The 22,700-nt window shown below is 44.8% G+C and overlaps 1 protein-coding gene across 2 annotated transcripts in view; it reads right to left on the reverse strand.

The window, feature by feature from the left end:
* Window positions 1-1,845: 1,845 nt before the first annotated feature.
* The window catches only part of DIPK2B (divergent protein kinase domain 2B), a 262,885-nt gene continuing 242,030 nt past the window's right edge, over window positions 1,846-22,700 (reverse strand). The window contains exon 5 of one of the 2 annotated variants that reach the window (XM_078656189.1): window positions 1,846-3,894. In XM_078656189.1, the coding sequence (XP_078512315.1) occupies window positions 3,554-3,894 (341 nt within the window). In that variant the 3' untranslated portion in view covers window positions 1,846-3,553. The remainder of the gene's footprint in view (window positions 3,895-22,700) is intronic. The other variant, XM_078656190.1, reaches the window with a different exon arrangement.

The raw sequence follows: 22,700 nt of genomic DNA on the forward strand, positions 1-22,700 counted from the left end.
AGTGGAACCAACATAGCGGGGTGGTCGAGAGGGACCATGCCGTAGCACAACACACACCATCTCAATATCTCGCAGAACATCTGGCAGTTACTGTAACCACACAGTAGCGGACCCACACGTCAGTCACAGGGGGGGCCAGTATACTCTTCCGCTATGGGGGTCGCCAGACCCTGGCTCTGAGGCAATCAGCAATATATGATGATATATTGTCTGTTTCAATTAATTTTACATACATTAAACTGAATTTCATATCCCTCCCATGGACCCTATTGTGTCTATTTAGCCATAATGTGATTTGTGTGCCATGATTTGAACAAATTAATGTTTTCATATTTTAAGAAACGTGCTTTAAAAACAAAAATAGAAAAAACCCTGCACGTTCATTGCACAGAATAGATTTTGTTACTAGTCTTACACATCTCAAACCTCAACATAAGTCAGATTTCATGCTAGTAAAAAGAAGGAGAATCTAGGAGGATAGTAGAAATCACTAGAATGCTTTGTAGTTCTTCCATAAAGAAATTGTATTAGTCTGCCCCCTGATTTTTACACTTGTAGGTCAAGAAGTGTATTTTTCTTATCATTTCGATTGGATTTGTGACTGCAAAAATAACCTGTTTGATTCGCAATTGCAATTATGAATCACCAAGCACCCATTGCACCTACTCGCAAATCGAGTCACAGTGCCATCCCCCCTCCCTTATGATTCACAAAGCCATGCACAAGTGCTCTATGACTAGTTTTGCACTTGCAAAACATAAAATAGTTAAAACCTGTTGAGTGTAGGCATTAAGCATTTAAAAAGTGTAAGTTATCCCAATTTGATGGCTCACGCTTTGCTTGTGCACTCCGGTGACATCGAAAGGTGCAGACCGTGCTCTTACATAGAGTGCATGCCCTTCCCGATGTTGGGATTGCAGTTGTTGTAGCTGTTTGAAGGCATACTATGATTTTGAAAGCTGGGTTAGACATCTGCTCCGCTCACCTGTTGGCCTCATCTCAACATTGACTTAAGTGATGAAAAGATCCAGCGAGAGTATTATAAATAAAGTTATCCTTCGACAATGTTTCTTGTATATTTCCAAATTATTTTATTCATACTTATGTGAAAATTCTTGTTTTGTTCAAGTTTTCGTTTTTCAATTTACATATTCAATTTTCCATGTTAGGTAAACCACAACAATCCTTCCAATGCATTTCGGCACTAGGCCTTCATCAGGGAAGTCTGAAAAGCAAGGAATATGTCTATAACTCCTCTGTAGCACACAAAATATTATGTAGTTAAAAAAATAATAATGAAATAATAAAATGAAAAATCGTAAGGATCTACATTTCAATTTTACTCAAAGAAATCCTAATGCATAGTAACCTGTTATCACATGGCTGTATCTAAACCATAATGGGTTTCGTATTTGTGGCAACAAAGTATCTCCTAATTGTCACTCAGTTTCACAATGTTTAAAGAGGAATCAACTTATGGTGTCTAATAACAGACAAATGGATACATTAAGAACTGTCTGGCTCCGTGAATTAATGTGATTGACCCTGCTCCTTACGATTTTTTATTTTATTATTTCATTATTATTTTTTTAAGTGCATAATATTTTGTGTGCTACAGAGGAGTTATAGACATATTCCTTGCTTTTCAGACTTTCCTGATGAAGGCCTAGTGCCGAAATGCATTGGAAGGATTGTTGTGGTTTACCTAACATGGAAAATTGAATATGTAAATTGAAAAACGAAAACTTGAATAAAACAAGAATTTTCACATAAGTATGAATAAAATACTTCGGAAATATACAAGAAACATTGTCGAAGGATAACTTTATTTATAATACTCTCGCTGGATCTTTTCAGCACTTAAGTCAGTGCCCTAGGAGACACCCACACAATCTGTGTCAGTGCTACCTTCACAGATTTTCATTGTACTCCTGAGCGGGGAGTACTCCTAGGAGCACGATGTACAAAGTATACCTGATTGGACTAACAGAGCAGTGCACAGCCATCACATTTCACAGCTCATCTCAGCATTGACAATATGTTGCTAGGAACTGCAATCCAATTCCCGCCCATTAATATCAATAGAACATGTGATTTACAAATGTGCGACCTGCCCCTTTGTAACACTGAGGATTTGATGTGTCCTTAGCACCATAAATAGAGAGACCAGTTACAAAAGAAATTGTGATATAGTGGATTCTTTCTCCATTGCAAAGATCCAGTTGATCAGCGCCTCCAGCATTCTTTATATATAAACCTTTATAACGGATAAATAATAGATCACTAGTCATCCATCCGTTTGTTCATGCAGCAGTTGTTTAGGTCTTGCTTTTAAATCACAATGGATCTAAAGTGCAAAATGTAAGTAAATGAATACGGAAATGCGCGCCCATTGGATTACTCCTCCTAACAGAACCGTCTGACATTTGTGGAATTCTCAGACAATTGCAGAAGAACTCCTGGAAAACTATAACAGCCCTAGCATTCCACTAGTAGTTATTCACCTGTGTAGAATTTAACCATTGGTAACATGGGAATTTGGTTACATTTTTTTGATTTTGATGAGTTCCTTCCAAATCTAGCCTAAAGATTCACTGAATCCTCTCCTTGACAAGAATAAATGTCCGTCCATTTTCAGAATGGGATGCTACCCGGTAATGTTTGATGAATACCCCACAACGTTTACAGATGACCCTAACCATGAATGCTACAAACCTGCCACTAATGCTGCATTTAACAATGTGGTGGATTTCTGGGTTTGCAAATACACTATGCAGTTGCAGAATTATCCAAGTCTTAAATGGATAAATCAGAACTGAGAATTTCCATGTACGAAGAAGACACTGAAAATTATATGTGCTACCCATTTGTGAATCGGTCACGTGACGCTAGTGGAGTGCTAGAGCACCAATTGTGGGAATTCCTGATCAAAAGATCTTCAATATACTTGTTCTCCTAACATAAATCTACCCAACATGCTTCCTTTTCAACTTGCCATGGACTTTCTACTTAACATTTTAGTATCACTCAATTTTCAACAGACTGAATTTTAACAACTACATTTTTATAAATCAATAGACGTGATTTGTTTCTGAGCAAATAGGACACTAGAAACAAGCATGTATGCTTTACGCTGTGGAAGTGGGAGTGTTATCGCACCTATTCCAACATACGAAACTACTCTAAAAAATCTGCAGTCCTTCAGTGTGTGGTACACATTCAAATACATTCCAGTCCTGAAAAGTATTGCAGTTCATCTGCAAAGTGTCAAAACACAACGTAAGATATCAATAGGATAATCAAAGTGAAAAAATATTAATAAAGGTGAGAAAATTTGGATGACCCTGAGAAAATTGCAACTGGCCCTTACCAGGGACCCAAATCCCTGAGACAAAAGTCCAAACCCTGAGGGTTTCTAGGAAAGTTTATAATGTTTCAGTCTTGGTTGCATTGGCCCTGGAGGGAGATCTGTTTTGCAGGACAGCACTGAAACAGGGCTACAGACATGGCTGTAACATTCTAGCGGCTCTCTTTGAATTTTTTGAGAGAGACTCTAGTACTTGTTGTTGTATTTGCAATCGGGATAACGATACACAAATTGAGGCTCACACGTTCTGAGTGGCTGTAGCAGATCCATAAGTGCTTCTCCTGCACTCATGGTCTTGTGATCAGGGAGTGCATCGTCCACGCACAGTTTAAGTACTTGGCTTATCTTCTGTTGAGTGGCATTGGAGAATTTGTCCCTTAACAGATCAGGTAGTACATCCTTACACACCATGACAAGGTTTTGCTTCTCATTCACTGTATCACAAGATGGAAATTTTGTGTCGCTGTTTGCGGCCAAACAGCTGAATATATCCTTGTGCTCTACTTCTGGGGTGTTCTTTGGGTAACCTGTTGAAACAACAAATTGTAACATATGTTAGTGTTTGCAATATTTCGCTAAAATCAGAATCATTATTCATACGACGCTTGTGAAACGTGAATGATTTATTTCCACAGAACATTTAAGCCTACATGTTGGACCACTTTCCCACTGTTTCTAAAGAGTGGTTAAAAAATCATATCTGATCGCTGGCTGAAGGTATATTGAAAACTCCTGTCACAAAAGCCAACAGAGATGAGAATCTCTATTTCGTTTTCTATCAAAAAGCAGTCTTATTAGCAACGTTTTAGTCTGTCGTATATTGGTTAAATGCTTTTCTTTGTTGAATTTTGTGGTTCCTTACTTTGTTGAATTTTGTGCTTCCTTACTTTGTTGTATTTTGTGGTTCCATGGGACTCAGTGTAACAGGTATCCTAAGATTCTGAGGGGGGCATTTTGAGTTTGGAGGTGCTCCCTTGCCTCCAGGCTTGTGCTTCTGTGGCCCAATAGAGGTAGGGGAACTACTGGGTCTTGGCAGGAGGAGGCTTAGACAGTGCATCTCATGAATCCTTTTGACCTGATAGCCCATCCACCCTGGGCATAAGCTGACAGTGATTGTTGTTTCACCATACTTAGCGTGGGGTGGCATTCATTTTTTTTCTTCATTTCGGGTCCGCCAACATATTGCGGTCCCTAGAAGGAAAAGGCTCAAATGTCCCTGACACGCAGAGAATGTTCACTTGTATTTTGATTTGCAGCAACAAATCCCCTGTTTGGGTGCGATTCGCAAAAATTGTCCGTTTGCGATCGTAGAATTAGCTTTTGCGATGCATGAAACAACTTGCCCATCGCAATTTTAAATTTTTTGCGATTTCTTAAATTGCGATTGCGTTTAAGGAATCGCAATTTGCGGCATGAGTTTTGGGGGCAGCAGCCGGCCCCCCCACCCACGCTCTTACCCGCGGTCGACGTGACGGCATAAATCAGCAGTCCCCCCTCAAACCCGCAGCCACATGAATCGCCTGCAAGCTCCCCCCGCTCTTCAATTAGGCCGCGGGTGGCAATCACAGGGGTCTCCACGGGTGGCCTAAGGCCTAGCTACGCCACTGTTCCATCCTTCTGGCTTCAGCCTGGTCTGGAAAAGATGTTGCCTATCAATATCTCTCCAATGCTGCCAGGTTTGTTAAATACAGCAACAACTGCGACCTTGCATCTGGACATGAGGATCCTGGAGTATAGTAGGCACCAAGTTGCACAATGATGCAATGGGAGCCAACACTATTAAGAGGTGGTGGGTTAGGAGGAGAGGGTGCGGGGGAATGTGCGGTGTAGGGTAATAACAAAAAAACTAAACACTTACCTTAACCTGCCGTCAGTGTCGCATCGCACCTCGGTGAACTTCCTTGTCCCAGCAGACACTGGGGCAGTGTCATAGACTCCCATCCAACCCCCTGCTCTACTCTTATGCTTGACAGCAGTGTGGGTATTGGCCTGAGTGGGCTGAGAAGATACTCCACTCAGGGAATCTGTGGGGTTTCTCCAGCGCAGCTGCTAGATGCAGCTGGGTTGTAGAAACTACTACCGGCATGAGACGGCCGGCCAAACACACATGTGCACTTAGATGAGCACATAGTACTCCTCCTCCCCTCCCATGCCCCGCCCCTCCCTGCACAGTTGGCTCAAAGTCGGCAAGTGAAAAATAAAACGATAGTAAAATATTGTTTTATTTTTCACTTGTTGGCTCTGAGCCAGTGGGGCGACGTTCCTACCCCATTGCGGAGGAGCAGTCCCTGCAATGATGCCAGTTTCTGCTTCTCGACCCCTCAGACTGGAGTTTTGAATTTTCTCCTGGTGTCCCACTGACAAAATTCCTCAGCAGATAAACAGTGACTAGGTCAAGGCGTTACCACCCACACTAGAAGCCCGCTAACGGAGTAACACAATAAATGGTCCGCAGACCTGGGGACAGACCTGACATATCGGGCTTGGTGCAGGGCGTTGGCTTACCCTAGGAGAATCCCTCGGAACGCCAAATTCAATATATGGTTCTACACAGGGCATATCTCACCCCGCACCGATTGCAACGTATTTTCCTGACCACAAAACACTGCTGTCCTAGATGTTAATTAGAGAACGCTGACTTACTACACATGCTATGGCAGTGCCCCATGCTCACTCATTACTGGTCAGAGGTATTATCCTAGCTTGCAGCTGCGATTGGGATCCCCGTCCCGGCACGCCTGTGTTGTGCCTCTTGGGACTGATACGACGCCAAAAGGCGCAGAAAGTTCAACTCCGCTTTATAAATTTGGCTCTACTTTTGACTAAGCGATCCATTACGATGAGGTGGAAATCGGCCACGCCCCCACAGCTTTATGGCTGGCATGGGGAAGTGGTGAGATGGAGTGGAGCAGAGAGTGTTGCTATCTGCCGGGAGGAAGCCCGGGGATTGCGCAAAAAAATCATCCCTCTAGATTGGGACAGCATTATGGAAGGGTTCAAGGCCCTGACCTATGTCAGTAACTCGTACTTAATAACCGCCTTCTTACTTCGCCCCTGTTCCCAGTTTCCACTATTAACAACCTACACTATACTGACTGTGACCCTGCATCATAGGGTGCATACATACACTTTGAACTTTTTATGTGCAATCGGAAGTAGCTAGTAGAACACCTTGCCATATGAGCTGTGAGTGGACGATGCCAGACAAAGTTGGGGGAGGGTGGGAGGGATGGGATAGTTGTGTTCATATACTATACGCTTCCTGTAGAAGATGATGCACATACACTGTACGGCGATTTCACTGTAATGTAGTATTGTGTATAATTGCAATAAGCTGTAATTGATGGGTTGAAAATTGAAAAATTGATAAAGTGTGTTAAAAAAAACAGTGACTAGTTCAAAGGTCTCTACCAAAGAAAAGAGTAGTGAGCTTGAGAAAGGCGTTAAATGAGAAGTGAGATATGGAAGTACATGTCAGACAGGGGCGGTTAATTGCATAAGGGCACTGGGACCTCTCTCCTGCCCTTTGTGGCCTTGGGTACTCAAACACAGTTAAACATAACAGAGAATAATTCATGACTTAAGCCTGACTGTCTCACTGTATGAGGCTCATGCACTTTTAGAATGGTCACTGCACCTGTGAAAGCTTGTGACTGATGCTGCACTGCAGCCTGTACAGGGCTTACCATTGCACAGCCTTTTTATTTTAAGAGTGACGTCCTTTCCCTGTCTCCCCTTCCTTCTAGAGAGTTGATAGTAAACAGCCTAAGCATTTCACTTTCCAGCCCAGGTTGTACAAATCTGCATGTCCACTCCCTACTTAATCCCACCTTTTCCCAACTTGTTACAGGTTGTGGTGAGATTGGCAAATTGTCATTAGTCACATCTCACTCTTTCAAGAGATGTAGAAGGGTGGAGTTCAAGAGAACAGGTCCCAAGGTCACAATGATTTCTCGTAATTCCTCAATGGCACGGCATGTTCACGGTTCATTTAGAATTCGTGACCTGATATATCTCCAAATCTCTGGCCTCAGGAGGCAGAAGCGAAATTCTTTCAGAATGGGGATGAAGAAGCAGGTTTCTGAGAGCACTTTCGATTAAGATTGTCCATCACAGCTTCAGAGATCTTTTATGCTAGCTTCCGCTCTCCTAGTGATTTGGTAGGCCTTCTGCCAAACTTCAAACCACACCCATGGTCATGTGGATTGCTAATTTGGCGAACAGTTCACAACACTAAGAATGGCCAGGAATATACATCTTAAATGTTATATTTTATTTTCTCAACAGAAAAAGTATTTTTCCAGTGGAGAAACACCTTCCTGTATATTTCCATGAAATTTTGAGGTATTCCTTCCCACCTTGGTAACACAGTCACAGCAACCTTTTTTAGGAGCAACTCTACAACTGCTTCCATGCTGGGAATGGCCATACAAAATGTAATTAGCCATAAACCTTCAAGTATGAAGGTGTTTCATGCATTTTTCATGGCTACCTACCCTGCCACTTCCCATTATCCACCCAACCCTAGACTATCAATTTTGTCAAACCCACCAATCTGGCAGATTTTTCACCATTGTATGCCTCAATTATAACCTACATTTCGAATTTTCTTGATTGTGTAACTGAAAATTAGGAATCCAGAACTGTGATTGCTTTTGTGTGCACACTTGATTTACAAGGAGATGTGCACAAAAGGATCATGAATTGCACACCGTCACCTGGTATAGTCCATAAGCATGCTCATGGAGCTTGCCAAAGCAGGGCGAGAACAATTTGACAATATATGCAACGAGAAGGAAGAGAGCCAATGATGACTCCTCCCCAATTCTAGTGAAGGTTGACATGAGGCGGCAATGCTGGAGTTTCTTCAGCCTTCTTCTTGTTTGAAATAAATACTTTAGGTCCGCTTGTTTCACGAATTTTTAACTTTGATATCTTATGCAAAGTAACATTATGCATACCACCATCTGGCGCGCCTTATGTTGTCCTCCAGGGAAGTTGCCTATCTCAGGCCTGCATCTGCCACTGACTGCAATCCTTAAAGCCGCGGTTTTCTGTAATTCGTACAACAAGGTTGGTAACTTTTGCTGTTCTAGCAACTTACAAAACATGCTTTCCTGACCACAGGGCTGAGAGCAATGTTCTTAAACTTTTTAGAACACACTCCACGTATTTCTAATTTATGTGCCTTATCAGACTATCGACATCACATTTCCTGCAAAGACTTCAAGCTTTTCCTGGAACTGAATTGTAAATCAGCAGAATAACTGCGCTGCATTTTAAGCTCGGTCGGAAACAAGCATCGAAATCTGATAACTAATTCACACCACATTGACATTCAATGTTAAAATATGTTTAACAAATTCTATTCCAGCGCTGACTTCGATTCAACGTGGTCGCGCAAGCATACTTCTCTTTTGAAGTATGAATTCATTGACGTATTAAATTGATGTTTATAAAATGTATTCCACAGCCTCTCCGCTCACCAGCCCACTGAGCCAATGAGCAGCAGACAATAAATGTGTTGAAGTGTTTAAATTAACTGCATAAACACAAGGCACGAGAATCAAGCTTCATATCACGGCACAGGGGCTTGAAAAACAACAGGCTCCGAATTGAAAGAGATACATGTTCATTTCTCAGTGAAACAAGGACAGCGAGAACAAGCATTGGCATAGCCAATAGGTTTAGCCTTTGGGACCTTATAAGTGTTTAGCCATGCAACAGTGGATGTTGTTGCACCAAGGATATTGTGCATGATAACTAAACACTTATAAGATCCCAAAGGCGAGGCCTATTGGCTATGCCAATGCTTGTTTAAATCTTGCACTTGTCTGCTCTAAAATGTTGGAGTGTATGTTTCTGGTTATGAAATTCAGCCATTGGATTCCACAGAGATTTATGTCTCTTTCACATCAAAGGTCACTATTTTGTCTTTTATTCTTGGTGCACTTCAAGAAAAACCAAAGCGGACATGGCAGGCCAGACCCACTTACCAGCAAGCGATTAATCCATTTATTTGGCGGGTGCTACTGTCACACCCCAAATACCTCCTACTTACCACCCCGTCCCCCCCACCCCCTAACCCCAAAGCTACGCCTCTGTAGCCCTTTAAATGACAGAATCTGGGCCGGTGTTCACTAGCAGGCTGCCAACGATCGTCTATTTTGCTGAAAATAAGAAAGGAACAACATGTATCTTCCTGCCCAGATACATGACCAGAACAGTCCCAGTTTCAATTATTTGTAATTTTTTTAGGAAAAACTTAGTAGACGACAATGCCAAGTCTCTCTAAACCATCCAAGACCAAGGGAATGTGACACAATCTTTCTAATTAAAGTTGGACCCCTGCAGACTCCCTACTGACTTGTGACATCAGTTTGTGGCATCAGCACTGCACTGCATTGTCTACACGTTTCTGAACGGGGTCCTGCAGCGGAGAGCAGGAGCCCACCTAAGGTAAGGCGCAGATTTCAGAGGATCCTTGGCAGCTTCTCACTTTGGAACCACCGCAGCTGTCACTCATGAGTTTTGCTTCATGTACATTTACAGGAATCATCGGTCATAGGTACCACACGAGATGACCCCCCTCGCTGCCCTTATATGTAGGCACCCCCTCTTGCTACAGTCACAGTTTTTGACTAAAATACAGGCGGTCTATTTACCATGCACAGCCGAAGAAATCAGAGTGAGGAGGGCGACCAGATATAATGTACAAGCATAGATATCCCTGGGGGAGGAACCCCCATTCCCCGACATCAGACGCAGCGACAGATATCACAGGGGTTGGGATTCCTGCCCTGACCTAATGTACAGCCACGCATATCACAAGAAGGGCGCACATTGTGTGCCTCCAGAGTCATGATATGGGGTGTGGGGGTGCCCCGGCCTCATTTACAGCCACAACTACTCCAGGAGGATGCCAAGAACCCCAAGAGGCCAGGCCCCTCATCACGACAGTCACAGGCATAGGACAAGCTGCCCAGGGGTGTTGGGTGGAGGGCCACACATACCCCCTTGAATGCGCCTTCTATTTACTTGGATAAAATCAGCTGCTCCCCTCCACCCTCTCCCCTCCCCGGGAAATGGCTGAAAGAGGCTGGCTCATTCCTCCAGTGATTAGACCATGGAGCAAGCCAGACAGAAATATTGATTTTCCTTTTTACCATTTACAGTTTTGTAACTTATTACATGTTACCTGCTGTTGTGAGATGGAATGGTGGAGAGGGCTGTGATTCCAGCTTCCATAATTTACAGAGCCCAAGTGTAGGCGCGGCGTGCCCCTCCCTGGAAGAGACGCGGAGCCGTGTCCATGAGAGACGCGCGTGGGTGTGGAGAGAGAGACTTTCCTGCGAACCTCGGTGGTTCCTCGAGGCTCGGAGCGGTGCAATCCCCAAAAACCCGGGACATGTATCGGGTCTAGAGATCATCAGTTCAACAAGTACCTACTTGCACCCACATGGGTGAACCACTCAAGAACTCCATGTACCAGAGTCCCTAGGGGCGATCCGGAGGAGGGGCTAGCGGTGTGCGGTCCATTGCGATGGTTTCTACAAATTGGCTCCCTTGAGCTTTGAGCCGACGGGCTCCTGGATGACGCATCTGCGTGCCGGTTCGGGCATCGAGGCCATTGACGGTTGTTTGGCGGCCTTCTCTTCCACCCCTAACAATTTTCTCTACTGATGAGGGAAGTTATCCCGAAACCCGAGCCATGTCTCGGGCGATATCCAAAAACCCGGGACATGTATCGGGTCTAGAGATCATCAGTTCAACAAGTACCTACTTGCACCAACATGGGTGAACCACTCAAGAACTCCATGTACCAGAGTCCCTAGGGGCGATCCGGAGGAGGGGCTAGCGGTGTGCGGTCCATTACGATGGTTTCTACAAATTGGCTCCCTTGAGCTTTGAGCCGACGGGCTCCTGGATGACCCACCTGCGTGCTGATTCGGGCATCGAGGCCATTGACGGTTGTTTGGCGGCCTTCTCTTCCACCCCTAAAAATTTTCTCTACTGATGAGGGAAGTTATCCCAAAACCCGAGCCATGTCTCGGGCGATATCCAAAAACCCGGGACATGTATCGGGTCTAGAGATCATCAGTTCAACAAGTACCTACTTGCACCTACATGGATGAACCACTCAAGAACTCCATGTACCAGAGTCCCTAGGGGCGATCCGGAGGAGGGGCTAGCGGTGTGCGGTCCATTGCGATGGTTTCTACAAATTGGCTCCCTTGAGCTTTGAGCCGACGGGCTCCTGGATGACGCACCTGCGTGCCGGTTCGGGCATTGAGGCCATTGACGGTTGATTGGCGGCCTTCTCTTCCACCCCTAACAATTTTCTCTACTGATGAGGGAAGTTATCCCGAAACCCGAGCCATGTCTCGGGCGATATCCAAAAACCCGGGACATGTATCGGGTCTAGAGATCATCAGTTCAACAAGTACCTACTTGCACCCACATGGGTGAACCACTCAAGAACTCCATGTACCAGAGTCCCTAGGGGCGATCCGGAGGAGGGGCTAGCGGTGTGCGGTCCATTGCGATGGTTTCTACAAATTGGCTCCCTTGAGCTTTGAGCCGACGGGCTCCTGGATGACGCACCTGCATGCCGGTTCGGGCATCGAGGCCATTGACGGTTGTTTGGCGGCCTTCTCTTCCACCCCTAACAATTTTCTCTACTGATGAGGGAAGTTATCCCGAAACCCGAGCCATGTCTCGGGCGATATCCAAAAACCCGGAACATGTATCGGGTCTAGAGATCATCAGTTCAACAAGTACCTACTTGCACCCACATGGGTGAACCACTCAAGAACTCCATGTACCAGAGTCCCTAGGGGCGATCCGGCGGAGGGGCTAGCGGTGTGCGGTCCATTGCGATGGTTTCTACAAATTGGCTCCCTTGAGCTTTGAGCCGATGGGCTCCTGGATGACCCACCTGCGTGCCGGTTCGGGCATCGAGGCCATTGATGGTTGTTTGGCGGCCTTCTCTTCCACCCCTAACAATTTTCTCTACTGATGAGGGAAGTTATCCCGAAACCCGAGCCATGTCTCGGGCGATATCCAAAAACCCGGGACATGTATCGGGTCTAGAGATCATCAGTTCAACAAGTACCTACTTGCACCCACATGGGTGAACCACTCAAGAACTCCATGTACCAGAGTCCCTAGGGGCGATCCGGAGGAGGGGCTAGCGGTGTGCGGTCCATTGGGATGGTTTCTACAAATTGGCTCCCTTGAGCTTTGAGCCGACGGGCTCCTGGATGACGCACCTGCGTGCCGGTTCGGACATCGAGGCCATTGACGGTTGTTTGGCGGCCTTCTCTTCCACCCCTAACAATTTTCTCTACTGATGAGGGAAGTTATCCCGAAACCCGAGCCATGTCTCGGGCGATATCCAAAAACCCGGGACATGTATCGGGTCTAGAGATCATCAGTTCAACAAGTACCTACTTGCACCCACATGGGTGAACCACTCAAGAACTCCATGTACCAGAGTCCCTAGGGGCGAACCGGAGGAGGGGCTAGCGGTGTGCGGTCCATTGCGATGGTTTCTACAAATTGGCTCCCTTGTGCTTTGAGCCGACGGGCTCCTGGATGACGCACCTGCGTGCCGGTTCGGGCATCGAGGCCATTGACGGTTGTTTGGCGGCCCTCTCTTCCACCCCTAACAATTTTCTCTACTGATGAGGGAAGTTATCCCGAAACCCGAGCCATGTCTCGGGCGATATCCAAAAACCCGGGACATGTATCGGGTCTAGAGATCATCAGTTCAACAAGTACCTACTTGCACCCACATGGGTGAACCACTCAAGAACTCCATGTACCAGAGTCCCTAGGGGCGATCCGGAGGAGGGGCTAGCGGTGTGCGGTCCATTGCGATGGTTTCTACAAATTGGCTCCCTTGAGCTTTGAGCCGACGGGCTCCTGGATGACGCACCTGCATGCCGGTTCGGGCATCGAGGCCATTGACGGTTGTTTGGCGGCCTTCTTTTCCACCCCTAACAATTTTCTCTACTGATGAGGGAAGTTATCCCGAAACCCGAGCCATGTCTCGGGCGATATCCAAAAACCCGGGACATGTATCGGGTCTAGAGATCATCAGTTCAACAAGTACCTACTTGCACCCACATGGGTGAACCACTCAAGAACTCCATGTACCAGAGTCCCTAGGGGCGATCCGGAGGAGGGGCTAGCTGTGTGCGGTCCATTGCGATGGTTTCTACAAATTGGCTCCCTTGAGCTTTGAGCCGACGGGCACCTGCCGATTCGGGCACCGAGGCCTTTGACAGTTGTTTGGCGGCCTCCTCTTCCACCCCTAACAATTTTCTCTACTGATGAGGGAAGTTATCCCAAAACCCGAGCCATGTCTCGGGCGTTATCCAAAAACCCGGGACATGTATCGGGTCTAGAGATCATCAGTTCAACAAGTACCTACTTGCACCCACATGGGTGAACCACTCAAGAACTCCATGTACCAGAGTCCCTAGGGGCGATCCGGAGGAGGGGCTAGCGGTGTGCGGTCCATTGCGATGATTTCTACAAATTGGCTCCCTTGAGCTTTGAGCCGACGGGCTCCTGGATGACGCACCTGCGTGCCGGTTCGGGCATCGAGGCCATTGACAGTTGTTTGGCGGCCTTCTCTTCCACCCCTAACAGTTTTCTCTACTGATGAGGGAAGTTATCCCGAAACCCGAGCCATGTCTCGGGCGATATCTAAAAACCCAGGACATGTATCGGGTCTAGAGATCATCAGTTCAACAAGTACCTACTTGCACCCACATGGGTGAACCACTCAAGAACTCCATGTACCAGAGTCCCTAGGGGCGATCCGGAGGAGGGGCTAGCGGTGTGCGGTCCATTGCGATGGTTTCTACAAGCCAGACAGAAATATTGATTTTCCTTTTTACCATTTTCAGTTTTGTAATTTATTACATGTTACCTGCTGTTGTGAGATGGAATGGTGGAGGGGGCTGTGATTCCAGCTTCCATAATTTACAGAGCCCAAGTGTAGGCGCGGCGTGCCCCTCCCTGGAAGAGACGCGGAGCCCTCGGTGGAGCCGTGTCCATGAGAGACGCGCGTGGGTGTGGAGAGAGAGACTTTCCTGTGAACCTCGGTGGTTCCTCGAGGCTCAGAGCGGTGCAATCTATCACACATTTTGCTCTCTATAATCTGGCAACTACAAGAGATTAAAGAAGCACAAGCGTGCGCGCTTCGCACGGCAGCAGGGGTAGGGGAGAGAGGAGGTGGCCTGCACGATTCCCTTGCGGGAGCGAGCAGCAAGGTGCAATAATTGATAACATATGGTGCCAGCTTCTCGCTCCCGCAAGGGAATCGCCAAACGTGCACGCGTTGCCATTGAAGGCAATGGAACGAGTGCACATTTTTGGGCGAAAAAGGGAACCAATAGCATGCACACTGCGTAGGCGAGACCTAAAAACCAACACAGACACAGAATATCCGACTCAGGGCCCCAGGACTCAACTACCAATTTAAGGAAACATTCATTTGGTGAATGTCACACGCCAAAAACGATGCCCCTCATCCCACACGGATTGGCCAAGTGAAAACATCATCACTTTTCCAATTCACAGCACTCAACATACATGGCAAAGTAAAATACATGTGAACACTGCTGCAGTGAGTGAGGAGGGGACATGTAATTTTAATAAAGTGCTACACATATAATTTTTCCGGACTCTTGGTCCGAGGCCCCTGTGTCCATCTAATGCGCGTGAATGATTACACAATGCATGTACTTTTACTGCATCAAAGGTATGTAGAGGTAGTGAACATGTTATACATCTTTGTATTCAGGAGTAACTCTGTGTACACATAAGTTTTTAATTCTCCAGAAAAAGTTTCCAACAGGGCAAAGATTCTGCATACTAGATACTAATTATCATATGCAGACTTGAGTATTTAGACAGAATGGTGTCAGCATGACAATTTACACATAACATGGAAGGCTGTGTGTATCAGGTACTAACCTATGTACATGTGCTTGCTTAGCTTCAGAAGATGGGCTATCTGTAAAGTTTTCAGCACAGTGTGAAGGCTGCAGGTAGTATAGCATTTAGCACTTTCAGACGGTGGTTATTTAGAGGAAATAGTCTCTCTTTAGACAAGTTTTGCATTGATTACACTGTTCTTAGTAGATACTTTTGAGAGTTTTTTGGTGGTACAGAGTAAACTTTCTCCAAAGAGTAAACGCTATTTACAGTGCCCATGTTTCTTCGCATGTCAGCTTTATTTCTCAATGTAGGTTCATTGACCGTTAGGGGTTTGATACAGATAAAGGTTGTATGTAGTACAACATTAATTTTGGAACAGACGTTGAGTATCTTGAGGAACTTGCCTTTCCCTGAACAGTTGTATACAGGTTGAGAACTATGTGCAATAATAATTTCTCATATCTTTGGTTGCTTCTTAATGCCAACTAAGCTAATTGTGAAGTGTATGGTAGAGGGTCAATGTTACACATAACACATGCTTGCTACACCTAAGGGAGTTATATCTGTGATGGCATTATTGATGCTTCATATTATTCTGAGTTACTTTGTACTTATTTTCAGGCCTCTAATGCCATACATATATACATATAAACAAAACAAAAAAGGCATTTCCTATGGAAATGCTGACTTAACTCAAACTACCCAATGGCGACCGGGTTTAATATATATCTGGAGATTTATGAACAAAAGATCAAACAGCAAAAACAACAGAAGTTCGACCGCGACGCAAGGGACTACGAACAAGGCAGGATCCTCACGTTCGCAAGGAAGTATGAACACCGAAACGAGACCTGAGGAACAATAGAAATCATAAGGTGGTGGAGCAAAGAGACTCATCAGAGTCAGAGGTGACGGATGCCGAGCAATCTGAGGAGGAATTAAGTGGTGAAGGAGCTAGTTGCCCAGCACCCCACCATTTTCAGGAGGAATTCAGCCTCATCCGCCAAATGTGGCTTCGTGGAGGCAAAGGAAGACCATTGTAACAATAAACTGCAAATCTATGAGAAGGGGAGGGTGGCAACCGAGGAAGCGGCAACACAGGCAGGACCACATGCACCAAAAGGAACACAAAATTCAGACAATGAGCGTTGCAGTCAAGAAGGAAAACCTTACTATCATCAACCTGACACCCAAAGAGCTGAAGTCAGAGGAGGAAACAGTCCTGAAACTAGGACTTTTGTTCTGCCCTACCAGCACTTTCAAATAGGTACAAACAAGGATTGACGTTTACAAATTTGTTAGGAAGATCAAATTATTCAAATTCTTCAAACTGAAAGGTTTAAACTCTAGATCTGGGACCACAGAAGCACTACCAACAGAATCAGATATCCTGAGTAGGAATGATTTAGATATGTTAGCTGTCTTGGAGGAACTTGGCAACAGTGGGTCCCAACCTGATGATACACGTCTGGATGACATGGATCGCGTTGTCCATTTAGGGATCACACAATCTAGAACATCGAGTCTTTTTTGACCAACTTCTAAATTTTATCCCCAAACGCCAGTTGATGCAATTGATATTTTTCGGATAGAGTCAATCAGAATCTTCTGAAGCTGCGGGAGGATATAGACAAATTGTATGTATGACGATACATCGCAAACTAAAACAACACGTGCTTTTACAACGCTGTTTTTAGTTCGCATGGACCGTCACAACGCATGTCTTTACATCGCATGGCATTAGTTCGCATTTCCTTTGAAATGCATACTAAATGCCTTTACAACGGACCCAAGTTTCCCGCATGTATTTAAAAGGCAAAATATAACCCAAACACTGACACACTACCCTACATAACACAGAGTCCACAGTAATACCCTACAGTACAAAACAGTAAAGCACTCAAAACACGACCCTACCCCTACGCACAGTCTGTCCCCTTTACATGGAACACTACCATACCAGACCTGCTTACACAACCCTAAACCAATACCATACACTACAACCCTCTGAGACTACCCTAAGCCCTAAAACACTAGCATATACTACAACCCCCGACACTACACGAAGCCCTAAAGCCTAAAACACTAAATTACATTACAACCCCCTGAGACTACCATATACCTCAAATCCTAAAACAATATCATACACTACAACCCCCTGACACTACACTAAGCCTTAAAGCCTAAAATACTTGCATACACTACAACCCCCTGACACTACCCTAAGCCTTATAGCCTAAAACACTAGATTTACCCTAAGCCCTAAAGCCTACACTACTACCACCTGAGACTACCCTAAACCCTAATCGACCTTACCTCTCTCTACTCGTGGTTGTCTCTGCTCCTGTTTCCTGTGTTCCGGTCCCGTTCCCAGCATCGCCATCTAAGCTCTGACGCCATTACATCACATGCGTTTTAAAAGTGCATGCGTTGTAATGGCCCGCGTCGTAATGTGTATGCATTGTTACGTCACATGCGTTGTAACGCATGCGACGTAACGGCATACGTAGTAACAGCCACGTTGTAGTGGCTGTTTCCCAGACAAATCTACAATTCATGGAATATCACATATGCGCAATGAAGGGCATTGAAGAATCTAGAGGCAGATGAAGCAATTGTGATCAAGCCACCAGATAAGGGCGGGAATGTGGTGTTGCAGACCCGAGAAAACTACTGTAAGGAAGCATACGACCAACTTAATAACCCAGAGAACTACTCACCGATTATGACTAGCGAATACATGAACAGTGTAAGAGAATATGAACAGTTGATCTCAAAATGGCAAATAAGAGGGATGCTCTCAGCAGAGGAATTCACTTTCCTATCGATGCTGCATCCTCGCCTACCGACATTTTATCACCTACCAAAGGTTCATAAAAATAAGTTGAACCCTTCGGGACGATCGATAATATCTTCAATTGGTAGCATGCTGGAGAACATGTCCAGATTTATTGACTATTTTTTATTTCCATTCGTGTCTGAATTATCTTCGTACACAAGGAACACGAAAGTTTTCTTGAAACACATTGAGGGAATTGTGTGGGAACCTGATTTCCTAATGATAACGCTAGCTGTAGCTAGCCTTTATACGAGTATAGCACACGAGGATGGAATTAAGGCCATTAGATATTTTCTTAGGAATCATCCATTGAAACATTTGGAACACAGAGTTTTTGCATTTCGACTTACATAATAATATATTTATCTTTCAGGACCGGGTATACAAGCAGTTGAAAGGGATGGCAGTGGGAGCCTGCTACGACCCCAGCTATTCAAACCTGTTCGTAGGCTGGTGGGAGAAGTAGGTGGCATGGTCTGACTCCTGTGACAGATGGGTAGAGAGGACAATCAGTTGGAGATGCTACATAAATGATCTCTTTCTAATCTGGAATGGCAAGAAAGAGTCAGCCAGACAATACATCGACTCCCTTAACTCCAATGAACTTAACCACAAATTCATGAGTGAGATAAGTTCGACTGAGGTTACTTTCCTGGGCCTAAGGGAATTTGTAGTAGAGGATAAAATTCAGACAGCACTGTTTAGAAAATCCACGGGAGGGAACTCGGTGTTGCATTCCTGAAGCAGTCATCCTCTTAATTTAAAAAATAACATCCTGTACAAGGAACTATTATGAATTAAAAGGAATAGTACAAGGGATGATGATTTCAAGAGAGATGCATCTGAGAGCATTGGACGATTTGAAGTGAAAGGGTACCGTAAGGGCATCCTGAAAGAAGCTATCAATAGAGTTACAGGTGAGAACAGGACTGATTTATTGAAGGAGGAACCCAATAAGGTGAAATCTGATGTGAATAACAGTTTCAGGCTGATAACAAGCTTCTCCAGTGCGGCCAGCAGCGTGAGGAGAATAATGCAGGCCAACTGGCGTATATTGAAGTCTGATATAGTGATAGGGCAGGACTTACCAACTGACCCCTTACTTAGATTCAGAAGAACATGTTCCATTAGAGATCAGCTGGTAGAGAGCTTTCTGACACCACCCAGAGTGCAGAAAGGCATACAAGGCATAATATGCTTTTTCCCTTGTGGCAGGTGCAAGGCCTTTGCCAACAGCAATAAGCTAACCACATACAAAGTTGTAGGTCTTAAGGTTCTGGTCCGTATTACAAAATTTATGAATTGTAATACACCCTTCATGGTATATTGCCTAACTTGCCTGTGCGGCCATAAGTATGTAGGCAGCACAATCCACCCAGCAAAGGTCTACATTCTAGAGCACCGTCGGGTGATCCAGAACAGGGATCCTAGTTACCCTGTCGCAAGGCACTTTCAGGCACACCACAACAGCAACAGGCATCTAATTAAATATGTTTGCATTGATCATGTATTAAGCGACATACGAGAGGGTGATAGAGAGAAGCATGCGAAGACTGGAATTGCGGTACATTTTAGATATGATGACTAGGTTACCAACAGGCCTGAGTATAGGAGAAGAACTTGGGGTACACTTGTAAATATGGTATTTGGAAGCAGGCAGAGTTTTGAGCCGTTGTATGTGTTCCTGTAATAGATAAGGATTGATTCTAAACAGCACGTATGGGTTATTACAGGATATACCTTACAATTTCTCATAACATTCACATTTCTTTACTGCCTCTTAATCTATACTAACTCCCTCTGGACTGCAGAACATTAATCACTCCGAAATGATCCCCCGCAAAAACACACCACCATCTTGTCGACACTACAACCAGGGTTGGACTGGCCTTTAGGGCAATCAGGCAGTGCCTAATGGGCTGGTCTGATAGATCAGTTTGTGGGACAATTTTGTATCTGTTTCCGGGCCTGCTTTATAGCAAGGTGGCCGGTTTTTACTGTTGATTTGCCTGATATTACCACAAACATTGCCTGCAGCAAACACAAATTCATACAGCCTCACACACCTTGCAAAATACCAATACAGCATAGCTTTAAAAATTATAAATTGGCCTGATGTGCAAATATGGACCACTTTATCAGCTATCTGGTTAGCCAATGTGAGACACTTTTATGTACTGCCTTTTTTGGTCACGGTTTGACCATGACTACACCCCACTGAACCTGCCTCAGAAAATCTATGCACCCCACCCACCTCACCCTGCTCTAAATTAAAAACAGCATGTGTGTAAGATGTACCACATACTCCACCACTCCCAATACCCACCTGAACCGGTTGCTATGTGCCCCCTCTCAGCACCTGCTCAACCTATACATTGACATTCTCTGACATTGAACGTACAGCACTTCTCAACAAGCTGTGTTTAATAAATACACACGTAAACCGAAATAAAACTAACCGGCTGGGAGGTGGGATAATATACAAATTGAAGAAAGCAACTAGAGCAAGGTACTGAGAAGGCAATAAATCACAAGAAACAATAACAAGAAGGACCAGTCTGTGGCCATGCCTTTTAGCCATCGAAAATCATTCTTTAAAATCAATGTTAAGCAAAGGAAGTTCTTTCAGTTTAAAAAAAGAAGCTTTTAATGGAGGGCATAAACTAAGGACAATAAATTACTTCTTGACTCAATTTCCTGCATGTCAGATTTTGACTGTAAATAAATGTCTAATCATTTGGGTACAAATATAAACAGATGAACAGCAGGAGCAACGTTTTTTGCTACTATAACAGAATTGCACCTCCATCCATCCCCTTTGAAGAACAAAGGTAAAGTAGCTTTCGGTATTTCTCTGGCTAACAGATTAAAATCTTTTGCAGACAAACCGCCTAGGGTTAATTAAAATGGCAGACGGCGTCTGGGTATAATGGAGTAAAGGACAATTAAAAGGTGACTATCATGTACTGTTGGAGTTGTTGCTTGCTGTTACTGAAAGACATACTTATAACAAGCACTGGCGTTGCCAATAGGTTTCGCATTTGGAAAGTTGGAGCTGTTGGTTTTGTAAATTACATTTTATATTTATATATCGTTATTGGCATTGTCAATAACAATATATAAATATAAAATATCATTTACAAAACCAATAGCTCCAACTTTCCAAATGCGAAACCTATTGGCAACGCCAGTGCTTGTTCTTGCTCATTGTGTGCTTCATCTCTACTAATCTGTCTGGAATGCCAGCTCTTTTGACTGCTGTTGAGACTTGCACACCCTCTCGAGTGTGATCCAGTATTCAGTGTGCTAGTCTGACAGTGAAGCTGTTCCGTTCTGCATGTACATGGAACATGTTGCAGTTGTAATCGTGGCTGAACCACCACAGACAATACAACAATCGTGCTAAGTAGTTGCTTTAACGACTACATATTGTCGGCAAGTGTAGCATAGCAGTATACATAGCAGACAAGGCGTTTGTGAAAACATATCTCTGGTTTGTTAGGCGCATTACAGGCGGACTTGTATCCCTTTTTAAATGTATATGTTTTTTTTTTATTTTTTAACGTTCACATATTTTGATCGTGTTTACCTGTCCTGGGGTGCCTTCTGACTGTGTGGCGCCCTATTTATGTTTTACATTCCACTCACGATGTTGGCTTTACTTAGACATTTGCGTTGGTTTCTTACACATTCAGCATTTTCTTCCGAGCGTGTTGTCTTTTCCTGCCGCGGCAGACTCGTAAGCAGGCATCTATGACACGCGGCTTCGAGTGCGGTTTCCTGGGCCTCCATTCCCTGTAGGTGCCTCGCCTTCCAGTATAACCACTCCATGTAGTACCCAGGCTGACCTAAAATGAGCGTTATGAAGAAGCGCGCTTAAGTTTAGGAACCATATGTGTGCTTGTTTGGCAGTAGTGTTTCTGTCTCTTTGAACAAACACATTTTTAGATTAAAACTGCGGCTGATGCATGCCCCCTTTCAGAAATCGAAACCAAGAGATGGGTGCTTGGAAAACATGGTTGGCTGGATTCCCTCTTGACACGGCGGGTGAGCGGCCACTGTTGCCGCAGCGAGAGCCCGTGTTTCCACTCAAGCATGATAGGAAGTGTAGATAGTCCCGATATTAAATATTTGCCTTTGGCTCCTGTAAACTCTGTTCAAACAAATAGCTGGCTTACGAAGGATCCCACAAAAAGACATGCCAAGTAGTGTAGTCTTTCCCTATCATAACCATCTTTCATCAGAAGCAGTCGATTCGGGCTGGCTGACGGGAGCCTGTTGGTATTGGCCGTTTGCGGTGACGCCGATTTTCAAGAGCAGGAGGAATGTTGCAGGTTCAGGTGGCATCAAGTCAATTTTGTGTTTTCTCGGCATTGCGGAGGCGGGTGACAAGACGCATGGAGAGCAGCAGCCTTTGATGTGCCGGCCGGTAATTAGGGGAGGAGAAATGCCGGCCTGAGGTGCGCGTGCTTGTGTGGTCACGTGACCCGCTCACATGCACTGTGAAGAAACCGCAGTGGAAACCGCAGTGGTTTGACT

Source organism: Lissotriton helveticus, chromosome 8 (assembly GCF_964261635.1).
Source record: "Lissotriton helveticus chromosome 8, aLisHel1.1, whole genome shotgun sequence".
In the NCBI taxonomy this organism is placed as follows: Eukaryota; Metazoa; Chordata; class Amphibia; order Caudata; family Salamandridae; genus Lissotriton; species Lissotriton helveticus.